The 13060-nt window shown below is 51.3% G+C and overlaps 2 protein-coding genes across 3 annotated transcripts in view; one reads left to right on the plus strand and one right to left on the minus strand.

Annotated features, from left to right (window-relative positions):
* Positions 1-13060, minus strand: part of LOC144104506 (angio-associated migratory cell protein) — a 528250-nt gene that overhangs the window by 351466 nt on the left and 163724 nt on the right. The window lies entirely within an intron of this gene.
* Positions 1-13060, plus strand: part of LOC144105199 (uncharacterized) — a 234322-nt gene that overhangs the window by 183096 nt on the left and 38166 nt on the right. Inside the window, exons 15-16 of the mRNA XM_077638345.1 lie at positions 6855-6963; positions 7041-7081. Coding sequence (XP_077494471.1) covers positions 6855-6963; positions 7041-7081 — 150 coding nt within the window. The remainder of the gene's footprint in view (positions 1-6854; positions 6964-7040; positions 7082-13060) is intronic.

A 13060-nucleotide genomic window follows, 5' to 3' on the forward strand; every position in this document is an offset into this window, starting at 1 on the left:
ATATATATATATATATATATATATATATATATATGAAGGGAGCCAACACTCACCGAAACCAAGGTGCTTAGGGGAATGTTTAATTTTTTTTAATGTGAAGTGCTAATCACAGGGTTAATAATACTTAAATTAATCTATCGCTTAAAGAAAATTACTTGTAAAGCAGCAGAAAAAACAACCATGCCGCCGGTGGGATCCGAACCCACGACCTCCGAATATCGCGTCCGGTGCTCTTACCAACTGAGCTACGGTGACGGCTGTCCAATCTGCTGCTCTCGTGGGTATTTATGTTTAATAGGTGTAAGCGAACCTTGAGAGTGTTCACCAGTTTTTAAGCACGAAATGGCCGTACCATTCACTCCAACAGATGTATCCGGCATCACTGCACTTCGGTGACTGTTGGCTTCCTTCATAACTTTGTCAAAAAACGAGTCCCTCATCTCCTTTACCTTGTCTGATATATATATTGTAACGAAGACAGGACCGGCACAGACCACAGTCTCAGCGAAGTCCAGCGCACAGCAGGGAACTCACAAGATGGCTGTCCGAACCACACACACACTTCGTCTTTGTCCACCGGCACACGCACACTTCGTCTTCATCGTCGGCGCACTCCCATGAGCACGCGCCATTACCCCCTCCATCAAGGCGGCGGCCCGACGCCGGAAACGAACACGGACAGCAAAGGTAATGTTCGGTATAGACGGCGGACGGCAGCGAATACAGAGAGCTGTTAAGCTGGTAAAGCGGCGGGTTGCAGCCTGTCATGGTAGGGCTTCATGCGCACCACGTGGACAATCTCGGTCGGATGGCGCCGACGTGGTGAGGAGGTCGTGTCCCGCGGAAAAACTTCGTATGTGACATCACTTATACGACGAACCACCTCGTACGGACCGAAGTAGCGTCGGAGGAGCTTTTCGGAGAGTCCGCGGCGGCGCACAGGTGTCCATACCCATACAGAGTCGCCGGGCTCGTACCGAACGCATCGGTGTCGGAGGTTGTAGCGACCAGCGTCGAGTTGTTGTTGATGTCGAATCCGGCACCTTGCGAGTTGGCGGGCTTATTCAGCCCGCTGGACGAATGTGTCAACGTCAGCGCAGGGGCCGATGTCTCCGTCGTTGTGAGCAGGGGGTAGCATAGCATCCAGCATGGTAGTGACACACCGTCCGTAGACCAGCTGGAAAGGTGTAAGACGGGTAGTCTCCTGTTGTGCCGTATTGTAGGCGAAGGTTGCATGAGGAAGAACTTCGTCCCACGTACGATGCTCAACGTCGACATACATAGCAAGCATATCTGCAAGCGTCCGGTTGAGGCGTTCAGTCAAGCCGTTTGTTTGGGGATGATAGGCTGTTGTCTTCCGGTGACTGGTGTGGGTGAGTTCGAAGAGAGATTGCATTAATGCCGCCGTAAAGGCGGTTCCACGGTCCGTGATGACGACTGATGGCGCACCGTGACGCAAGACGATTGATGTCATAAAAAACTGAGCCACTTCTGCAGCACTAGCGTGGGGAAGCGCCTGTGTCTCGGCGTACCGCGTTAAGTAGTCCGTCACCACAACAATCCATTTGTTCCCAGAGGAAGACAATGGGAATGGGCCCAGCAAGTCCATACCCACTTGTTGGAAATGTGTTGTAGGCGGTGGGATGGGCTGGAGAAGCCCTGCGAGTTTAACTGGTGGTGTTTTTCGTCGCTGGCAGTCACGGCAGGTCCTCACATATTGCTGGACTGATGAGAGCAACTTTGGCCAGTAATACTTCGCACGAATGCGGGCATACGTCCGCGTAACACCCAAATGGCCAGCCGATGGCTCGTCGTGGCAGGCGTGCAAGATTTCTGGACGGAGTTCGGATGGCACAACCAGAAGAAAGGTTTCCGTGTTATGGGCGAAGTTCCTCTTGTAAAGGACGCCATCTCGGAGACTGTAGGAACCCAAACCTCGAACGAAAAGCCGCGGAACAGCGACGTTAAGGCCCTCCAGATGCTCGATGAGCGGACGCAACTCTGAGTCAGCCCGTTGACGCCGGGCCATATCGGACGACGTGACGAGAGCAAAAAACGGGAAGTCGTCCTCCGTTTCGGCCGGAGCAACGTCGGCAGGTGCACGTGACAAGCAATCGGCGTCATTGTGCTTACGGCCGGACTTGTACACTACCGTGATGTCGTATTCCTGGAGGCGAAGGCTCCATCTCGCAAGCCGTCCCGAAGGGTCTTTGAGATTGGCTAGCCAGCATAACGAATGATGGTCACTGACAGCTCGAAACGGGCGACCATAGAGATATGGTCGGAACTTGCTAATCGCCCACACTACCGCAAGGCATTCCTTCTCTGTGGTAGAGTAGTTTGCCTCTGCTTTCGAGAGGGAGCGGCTGGCGTACGCTATGACTTTCTCGTTGCCATCCTGCCACTGAACGAGATAGCGCCGAGACCAACATTGCTGGCGTCAGTATGAATTTCAGTGGCAGCCCGTTCAACAAAATGGGCGAGTATTGGGACAGTTTGTAGGCGGCTGCGTAGCTCGTTGAAGGCAGATTCCTGATCATCATGCCACACAAAAGATACATTGTATCTAGTAAGCATTGTAAGGGGCTCGGCAATTGTGGAAACGTTTTCAACGAAACGTCTGTAATAGGCACAGAGGCCTAGAAACCTACGAACGGACTTTTTGTCGGTAGGGCGCGGGAACTGTGCCACAGCGGCAGTCTTCTCCGGGTCAGGACGGACTCCGTCAGCGCTTATCACGTGACCAAGAAAACTGAGCTCTTCGAAACCAAAGTGACACTTTTGTGGCTTTATCGTCAACTGTGCCGAACGGAGCGCCTGTAACACCATTCGCAGCCGGTTGAGGTGTTCCTCGAAGCTAGGAGCAAAAATGACAACATCATCAAGGTACACTAGGCATGTCTGCCATTTCAGCCCAGAAAGAACGGTGCCATCATGCGTTGGAAGGTTTCTGGCGCAGAACAGAGTCCAAAGGGTAGCACTTTGAATTCATAAAGGCCGTCAGGTGTCACGAACGCTGTCTTCTCTCTGTCCCTTTCGTCCACTTCGATCTGCCAGTAGCCATTCTTAAGGTCGAGTGAAGAAAAATATTTAGCGTCACGCAGTCGATCCAAGGCGTCGTCGATACGTGGAAGGGGGCAAACGTCACGTTTCGTGACACGATTCAACTTCCGATAATCGACGCAGAATCGCAAGGTGTTATCTTTTTTTCTTCACCAATACCACAGGTGAAGCCCAGGGGCTCGTGGACGGCTGGACTACGTCGTCTGCAAGCATTTCTTGCACTTGGGATCGTATAGCCTCCCGTTCCACCGGCGACACTCTGTACGGGTGTTGGGATATGGGGCTAGTCTCCTCGTTGACGATGATGCGGTGTTTGGCTACCGGGGTGCGCCCTACCTTTGATGCCGTGGCGAAGCACTCAGCGAAATCGTGAAGGAGCTCTAACAAGCGCTGCTTCTGACTCACCGACAAGCCGGGATTAATGTCCACGGTAGACAGAACGGTTGCTGCATCGCGTCCGTCCGGCGACGGTAGCTCTAGAGCACATATTTCTGCGGGCTCAACGAAGTCGGTAACGTATGCGACGGCCGTTCCTTTCGCAATAGGCTGGAACTCTGTTCCGAAGTTGGTGATCAAGAGTGTCGCAGAGCGATCCCGTAAGCGAACAAGCCCTCTTGCAGCGCAGATTCCTTTCTCGAGTAGAAGGCTGACGTTTCTCTCTGCCATAACGTCTCGATCACCGGGCGAGTCACTTTGCACGGGGACCATCATGCTGCACCGCGGAGGCACCGTCACGTCATCAGCAGCAATACGCAGGGCGGGGATCCTGGAGTCGTCTGGGTCGGCTATTTCAATTGCTTGCGTCGGCGAAAACGTCACGCGCGGCTCTTGTAAATTGATAACGGCGCCGTTCGCTTGTAAAAAGTCCAGGCCGAGAATGACATCGCGCGAACAGTGAGGTGGGACAACAAAGTCACAAACGTAAATAAATCCGTCGATTGTAACTCTCCCCGTACACCGGCCAACAGGGGTAATTAGGTGCCCACCAGCTGTGCGAATATGAGGCCCAGTCCACGCGGTTAAAACTTTCCTCAGTTTTTTTGCTAGCTCGTTGCTCATAACCGAATAGTCCGCTCCCGTATCAACCAATGCCGTAACCGCTAAATCGTCGATATCGACCGGTAAGTTCGAAACTGCACATCCTTTGTGATCGTCACGTGTCCTCGTTTGATAGCCGTCGTCTGGTAGGGAACGCGATGGAGGATGTTCGGCTGTTCGCTCGTCAGCGGCCTTACCTCCGCAGGCCGCTGGGTCTAGTTTCCCCGGCGAGGACTCGGTGAGCGGCTGAAACGGCTTGTCGAAGGACGGGGACTCGGCGAACGATAGCGTGTAGAGGTTGGTGGGCGGTAGTCAGGGTGAGGGAAATCAGTGTGAGTGGGATCCCGGCGCGTTGACAGGTGCTCCTCAATTTCGCGGGACCGTTCGCCATTGGGCGGACAGGGGACTCGCGGATGAAATCCGCGAATTCCAGCTCGACGATAAGGGCACCACCGCAAGATATGGCCAGCCTCACCGCAGTGGTAGCAAAGGGGCTGCTGGTCAGGTGCCCGCCACACGTCCGTCTTCCGCAGCCTGGCTTCGGGCAACACTGGGACAGGCGGGGGCCGCGGCTGGAAAGCAGATGCAGATGGGCTGGTGCTCCAAGGGGCGAGGTCGCAGTTCTGTCGGAGTACCGACGCGTACGTCTGGCGCGGGGGCGTCGGTGTAAGGGCAGCAGGGGCAACAGGTTCAGGAACCACCTGCTGCACTTCCTCTCGGATAATTTGTGCTAACGATGGACACTGCGGCTGCGACTGGGCAGAGAGGCGCATTTTGTGCAGCTCTTCTTTGACGATAGATCGAACCAGCTCCCGAAGGGTGTCAGCGGAGTCGCTGGAGGCTGGCGCAAAGTCGGCAGTTGATACGGTGTTCACGGCGCGATTGTAATAGCGGGCGCGTTGTTGCAGGGTCTTTTCGACGGTAGTGGCCTCCGATAGAAACTCCGAAGTGGTGTTAGGTGGGTTTCGCACAAGCCCAGCAAACAGTTCTTCTTTTATCCCGCGCATCAGGTGGCGCACTTTCTTGTCCTCGGCCATGTTTGGATCCGCCCTTCTGAACAGTCGTGTCATGTCCTCATAATACATTGCGACGCTCTCATTGGGTCGCTGGTTCCTTGACTGCAGCGCCGACTCAGCTCGTTCCCGACGGTCGGTGTTGACGTAGGTCGCCAGCAACTGGCTACGGAACCGTCCCCAAGAAGGAAACGTTGTCTCGTGGTTCTCGTACCACGTCCGCGCCGAGTCGTCAAGAGCGAAGTAAACATTGTGCAGCTTCCGCTCCGCATCCCAGCCGTTGTACCTGGCAACGCGCTCGAACTGGCCAAGCCAGTCCTCCGCGTCCTCAAACACTTCGCCATGGAATGTCGGCGGCGTTCGCGGCTGGAGGACCAGGAAATGAGCAGCTGAGTTCCCGTTGTCAGCCATAGCTGCCGCGTCTCCGTTGCTAGCCATAGGTGCCGCGTCAGTGCTGCGCGTCGCAGCTGGAGCCCTGGTCCTAGAAGATAACGGACCGTACTCTGGTGACTGATCTTGGATTCGGCGGCTCGTACTGCGATGAATCGGAGTCAAATCCGTGTTCATAGAGAGCCTTCGGGGCACGTAGATGTTGGAAAGTACCCCGCACCTCCACCAAAAATGTAACGAAGACAGGACCGGCACAGACCACAGTCTCAGCGAAGTCCAGCGCACAGCAGGGAACTCACAAGATGGCTGTCCGAACCACACACACACTTCGTCTTTGTCCACCGGCACACGCACACTTCGTCTTCATCGTCGGCGCGCTCCCATGAGCACGCGCCAATATATATATATATATATATATATATATATATATATATATATATATATATATATATATATATATATATACACGAACGACATGTATATCATTCTCTGAAATAGCCGTGCTTGGGCTTGTTTGTGTGCGTCATATAGCCGCTTGATGACTTACTTCACCATATTTTTTTTTGCCGTTACTGGGATTTTCTCTACCATCTGCGAGTGCACACACTAACACGCGCCGCCTACTTTTCTTGTAAGGGTACTAGTAAGGCTTTTGCGTTGAAGCATGTTAATGCTAATTATTTTTATTTTACCATCCAAATGTGTTTCCTCAAAGAAACCTCAGCGGCAGTATTCTCTAGGGTAACATTCCACCGCGTCAACGCAGTAGTTGCAGCGCTGCAGTTACTAGGCACACCATAAAACTTCGCATTCTCCATCTTCAATTTTTGCTTTCGAAAAGCGATACTTTATTCTAGGTAGTTGCCGCGTAGGCTCAGTTACTGTGGCATTCTGTTGCTGACCCGAAAGACGCGGGCTCGACCCTGGCCGTGACGGTCGCATTTCGATGGAGGCGAAGTGCTGGAGGCCCGTGTACTGTGCGATGTCAGTGCACGTTAAAGAGCCCCGGGTGGTCGAAAGTATCCGGAGCCCTCCACTACAGCGTCCCTCATAGCCTGGCCGCTTTCGGACGTGAAAGCCGCATAAGCTATAAACAAAGACTTCTTTTTAAGCACGAAATGGCCGTACCATTCACTCCAAGAGATGTATCCGGCATCACTGCACTTCGTGAAGACAGTTCTAGGCACTTCTAAAAAAAATATGAAGAATGGAGGCTGCAAGGCGATATTTTTTTTTTGTTGAGTTCGTGGTTTTCAGAACAGACGGTTGGCTTTGACCTGTCCGCGGAATGCGCCGCAAGAAGGGAAGAAGAAATGCTTTTCTTTGGAACTGTTCGTTTCTTGCACCCAGGTCTGCGAGCCTGCCAGTAAAGGTGACGCCTCTGGGAAGAGTTCATCAGTCGCGGACGCTGAGTCTTCTCCGAGTCCGCACAAAAGAAGACCAAGCATCATTCACCGAGGTGAGAGCAGTACTCCACTGTGGTCTGCGAAGAATCGCCGCTTTTGTTGGCGATTGACAGAAGTCCTCTCTTTCCAGGAAGCAGCCCAATGAGAGAAAGCTCTGAAGATGTTTACGAAGTAAGTGCCTCAGTCCTGTTTTACTGTTTGCACGATTGAATAGTTGAAATAAAGCGCCGACTTTTCTTTCTGCGGAAATGGCCCAAATAGCGTCGTCAGAAAATACCGACGCAAGCTGAGCCGACCGAACCTCTCCGTTGCCTTTCACATGAAGTCTGCGTGACTGTTGATACCGAAGAGGTAAAACTGGGTGCAATATTCAACCGGAATTAGATTGGCAGCCTATTATTCACTCTAGATATTTTCCCGGTGACTCAATGAATAAATTAGAGCGTGGGAATGAATATGTAGGCAAATTACTACAATGCCGGCATGAAATTTAATTTTCAGGAATGTTAGCTCACTAGTTGTCATGAAAGCTTGAGTAACACGAAAAGAGGACAACTGAAGATAGCACCACCAGGTGCTGAACTGTGTCAGCAAAGGCTTCAACTCCCTATAATGCAAAGGCTCATGGGAACAAGCAAGGCAAATGCCAGTTGCGATGAGAAGCTGTGGCTCACTGAGCAAGTGATAAGAAACCTTTAATAATAAGCAAGCAATTACTCATTAACATCCATCCAACCACAGCCTTACGGCTAAAAAAGAAAGTTATACAGCTTTCATGGCAAATTCGTCCTGGTCCGGAGTTGGAACCCGTGACCGCCAGGGCAGTAGCTCGATCTACAGGGACGGCTCGCAGAGGTAGGGTGAAATGATCATCTCGACGTAGGAACGCTGTTGATTCAATTCTTTAGTGGACTCCGAGGTGCAGTAGATTTGCAATAAGGGAGTAATCACTCGTTGCCGTCCACCAAAGGGCAGCCGTACGGCTACGAAGGAACCAGATATGCTGGTGAAGAACTAGATATGCTTCGCGAAGACTGGCGCGGCAGAAACAGGCACGGGCGAGAAGAGGACGCATGCACGCATATGGTGTTCCTGTGCGCGCCTTCTTCTCCTCCGTGTCTGCTTCTTACGCACCAGTCTTCGCGAAGCAAGAAAGGAACACCGCAAAAGTTTCACTGAATTTTCGTAGCTGAGGAACTTTGAACCGGGACGAATGCGCTTGAAATGCAATGCTTCTGCGGTGCTTGCAGCGGCGCAACTTCCAAAGACCGCAAACAAGGCGGGAAACCGGGACAAGCCAGCCGGCCGGCACGGAGCAAGGTTCAAGTGGCGGAGAGCATCTGCCCTCCAACGAGTGGCAGCTGCTCTTCGCTGCATCACGTGCGGCTGTGTCTCATTAGGCTTGTTTAGCGTATCGGGGACGTATTAGAGTAGATGTACACCAGCTTCCCAGACGCGAGCTGCGCAGTGGCCTCGCCTGGCTCTGCCCCGACCACTGCGCGTGCTCAGCAGGTGCCGTTAACCCGGTATACAACCAAGCTGGCGCGTTTCTGCTATGCTAAAAGAGTCTGTTGCAACGTACACATAGGGCCGAAATAGGATCTATGGGCGAGGCCAGCCGCAGACTGCAGAACAAACATGATAGCGCTCACGCACACATCCATTGGCGACAGCGACGTAAATGTGTGGCCTTCGGCGCGTTGTGTGCTGTCGTTAAGCGTACAGGTAAGCTTCGAGAGAGCCTCAAAAGGTTGTGACCAGCAGCCGCGCTCTAACGTATTTTATTCGATGCCACATCTTTGTCGAAAACTGTAATCGCATTGCCCATCAAAGAACACGCGTGTTTGTTTCATTAAACGATACGCCGTGCACCGAGATTATGGAGTGTTTGTATACGAACTACGCTGCCGTTCGAGCCGACAGATGACGCACTGAGAGCCTGGGAAGGATGGTGTTCGTCGTATATCATGTATGAGCAAGGCTGCTAGAATGCAGCGAAGTCTAACCCGGCAAGGAAAGCCCGTTCTGCACGTCCTTGGTCCACAAGCACAACAGATTTATCAAACCTGCCCTCTGCCTCTGGCAACCGAAAAGACAAACGGTGTACGAGGTCGAGCAAATTCTATACAGGTTTTATGCGTAGTATAAATATCACAAGACGCTACGCAGGCCACCGCCATATTCAGCACACTGACGCAGCAGGTGCTGCAGACTATCGATGACTTCGTAGTTATACTTCGTATTCAATCTCATCACTGCGATTTCAGCAGCGTCGCTGATAGACTGATTCGTGACCGGATCATCGCAGGAATTTGAGACTTCTCGCTGTGGGAGCTGTTATTCTCGGTACAAGAACTAACGTCAGAAAGCGTCATCACAATTGCAATGATGCCAAGATTTCTAAGATTAACCGACAAGATCTTCACGCGAGTGAACCCAAGAACGCACTCCATTGCAGCAGTCGGCAGACCGGTAATATTCATCGCCAGTACTGCTTAAAGGCGGTTTCACATGCATGCGACTCAGCAGCGTGACTGAGTGGCGAAAAACTTTCGACTTGTTGGAACCTCGTCGCTCTGGTCGCTCGAGCCGCCGCGACCGCTCGAAACAGGTTTTTTGCTGCGCAGCAGCAGAAATAGAGAGCGTTTTCGCTAGCATGTGAAAAAGCATTTAGCGATCAGCTTTCGACACCACCCGCTGCAAAAAAAAAGCCGCATGCCACACTAAACAGCACAATCATGCTCGAGGTATATGGTAACCACAATTGGCCGCGCCACTATCCAGCATTTAGAACGAACTGCTTTTGCTGCGGCAAGTTTGCACATTCTGCAGCTGTGTGCAGTCAGCTTGGAGCAAAACCAGTGCATCATGACACTGCCTACGATGAATTGCATAACGCAAGCTAGACCAACACACAATGTTTCTGCGCTTGATTGTGATGACGTCTTTCGTGTGGAGCTGACAGTGGACAGCACACTGTGGAAACATCGGACTGGACAGCTCTACTTGTCATCCACGACAAAAATGTGGCGTTCAAGCTTGGTAATGGGGCTGATGTCAACATTCTTCGCAGACATGTGCTGCAACAGTGGAGCGATCTCCCAGCACTGCATCCGACTTGCATCAGGGTGTCTGACCAGTATGATGACGTGACGGTCTGTCGATCAGCCGTGAATACACTCTGCAAAAAGAACACCTTGTATATATGTTAATTTAGTGCGCTAGCACTTATATAGTGGCCATTACCCCCATTTGAGCGTTGTGTGTTAGACTGTTCGTTTGAGGCCGGTTTTGTGGGAGGCTCCTCACCTGCCCGCCGGGTGGTGGGCCCTGCCCGCCATGTCAGGCGGTAGCCCATTTAATCGTGGAAGGCTGCTCCGGAAGAACAACCTCGGTCGCGGCCACTTACACCGTGGTCGAAACCCAAACCAAGCAACCCAATTCCCCCTATGGCGGCACCTGCCAGAGCACCTACCTTGTGCCTCTGCGCCACTGCTCATCTGCCCACCAGGTGGTTTAACCGCCAAGGTGTAGCCGGAGGTCACCAGGCGAGAGCCGGTGGCGCTAAATAGGTGGCACCGCCCCTCGAGCTAAGCGGAATGAGCAGCAGCGGTTGGGTGAAGAACGTGATTCGATTGATGCTTGCACAGTAGCGAAACAGAAGGAGGAGTTGGTTAATGATTATGTGGTAGCCTGGTACCACCTACTACGTCGTAGCTCCAACCGACAATTGACGTCATGCTAGCGCACATATCCGCATTTGGCCTAATTACCTAAATCGACTGACATTTTTTACCGCACTTGCATCTGTTTTTAGTTGGGGAGTGCAACAAGGTGATGCGCAGAATTGAATCGCACAAATCGGCAGCATTTGCCAGCAGTTTATTCCTTCATCGCTTTCCCATGTGTATCAGCGCAAAAAAAGCATTAAATAGCAAATGTGCAAGCGATGTTAAGAAACAGCTAAGCGCTAGTCCAATGTTCCAACGAAAAACTACGCGCCCGCGGTATTATGAAGTATGCAGCGTTTATTGCATATATTATGTATTGTTGATTGCGTATGTGTTGCGCTAGATTCAAAGCGGTCAATGCGCGGCCATGCAAACGCACAATACATTCTGTTTTTTCAACACTCATGCTTTCCAGCCGCATCGTTTATTTACACTCAGCACACGCTTATTGCCTGACGCACATTTTATATGAACGCATGCAAACATACAGGAACCGGAGCACAAAGAAACAGAGCCCAATAATAAGGGGGACCATCTTTAGCTCCATCTTTTCCTCCGCTTGTCCCTGTGAGCATGGAAAGCAGCAAACTATAGCCCGAGCAGTGCGATATAAGGACTCGTGTAGCCACCAGAATCATGTCAGAGACAGTTTCTTTCCTCTGTAGTGGCTAAAATAAGCCACCACCGAGAAATGACACAATCTCTGAAAAGCACGACTACAGAGCGAAGCTAGGGGCGACTTATGCTGAGCGAAACACAGCGGCGGTCCGCCGCACAAGCCAGCATGGTGATGATGCCCGGCCAGCGAACCTGACCTGTTCCCGCTCTTGCGGGTTGGAATCTCGCTAGTGGCTGTAATAATAGGAGATTTTATTTTATTTAAACATGGTCACAACACTACACATCCGCCCAAATACGACAGACATCGGCTCAGGAGAGCAAGCTGCCGGGCTAGTTGGTGATGCATGTTGTAAACTTGGAAGCGCAAAAAACCGGACGACGGACAGAGTAAGGGAACACAAAAAACAGGTTCACGAGCGCCACTACCAACTGTTTATTCATGCTGAGGTACAGAAGTTATATAGGAACAGAATTGTCGAGCATGCGCGTGGAAAAGGCACACAAACCGCACAATCACACCAACCGCACATCAGACATGCGCACAAGTTAATTAAAAAAATAATCTAAAAAGGCACATTCCGATAAATAAACGTGTACTGACGTGTCACTGACACAACGATCGGACAGCTTTAGGATATAATAAGCCTCTAGAACGAGCCTAGCCGTATCATTGCCGCTCTTGCCTAGAACCGTGGTTTTCTGCAACCTTGCCCTACACGTGCACGAAGCAATGTGACGCACGATATTAGCACTAGTGTCTTTGTTTTCCATGTTTTTGGCATGCTCCCGTAGCCGGTCATTAATACAGCGGCCAGTTTGGCCAACGTATGGTGCCCCACATGAGAGGGGAATGCAATACACCACTCCTATTGCACATTTGGTGTAGGCGATCCCATGTTTTTTGTTGCAGCAGTGTGTTCCGTGTTCCATGTGTCTCTCTTCGTTTGTGTCCCAAAGTTCATGCTGGCCCAAATCATGGATTCATACGTTGGCCAAACTGGCCGCTGTATTATTGACCGGCTACGGGAGCATGCCAAAAACATAGAAAACAAAGACACTAGTGCTAATCTCGTGCGTTAAATTGCTTCGTGCACGTGTAGGGCAAGGTTGGAGAAAACCACGGTTCTAGGCAAGAGCGGCAATGATAAGGCTGGGCTCGTTCTAGAGGCTTATTATATCCGAAAGCTGTCCGATCGTTGTGTCAGTGACACGTCAGTACACGTTTATTTATCGGAATGTGCCTTTTTAGATTCTTTTTTTAATTAACTTGTGCGCATGTCTGATGTGCGGTTTGTGTGATTGGGCGGTTTGTGTGCCTTTTCCACGCGCATGCTCGACAATTCTGTTCCTATATAACTTCTGTACCTCAGCATGAATAAACAGTTGGTAGTGGCGCTCGGGAACCTGTTTTTTGTGTTCCCTTACTCTGTCCGTCGTCCGGTTTTTTGCGCTTCCAAGTTTACAACAGACATCGGCTTTTCTTCAGGATGGGGTTCTATAATGCTAATGCACTAAAAATATCTACCTGAACATTACCGTAGTTTGATAAAGAAAACTGACGGTGGTGGCTATAGCTGTATATAGTTTTTTACCTTTTCTGGCTCATGAAAGCTCTTCTTTCAATGAAAGTAGCTCCTTTGTGATTAGACTGCGGTAGCTTGCTTGTACGGACCTTCTTCAGTTTGACCGGTCGCGGTGGGTCCGTGGCTATTCGCTGCTGACTCAAAAGAAGCGGTTTTGAACTCAGCCTATAGCCGGACTCGTATTGGCGGTAACGAGACGAAAAAACGCCCCGGTC

Source organism: Amblyomma americanum, chromosome 9 (genome assembly GCF_052857255.1).
Source record: "Amblyomma americanum isolate KBUSLIRL-KWMA chromosome 9, ASM5285725v1, whole genome shotgun sequence".
Classification (NCBI taxonomy): domain Eukaryota; kingdom Metazoa; phylum Arthropoda; class Arachnida; order Ixodida; family Ixodidae; genus Amblyomma; species Amblyomma americanum.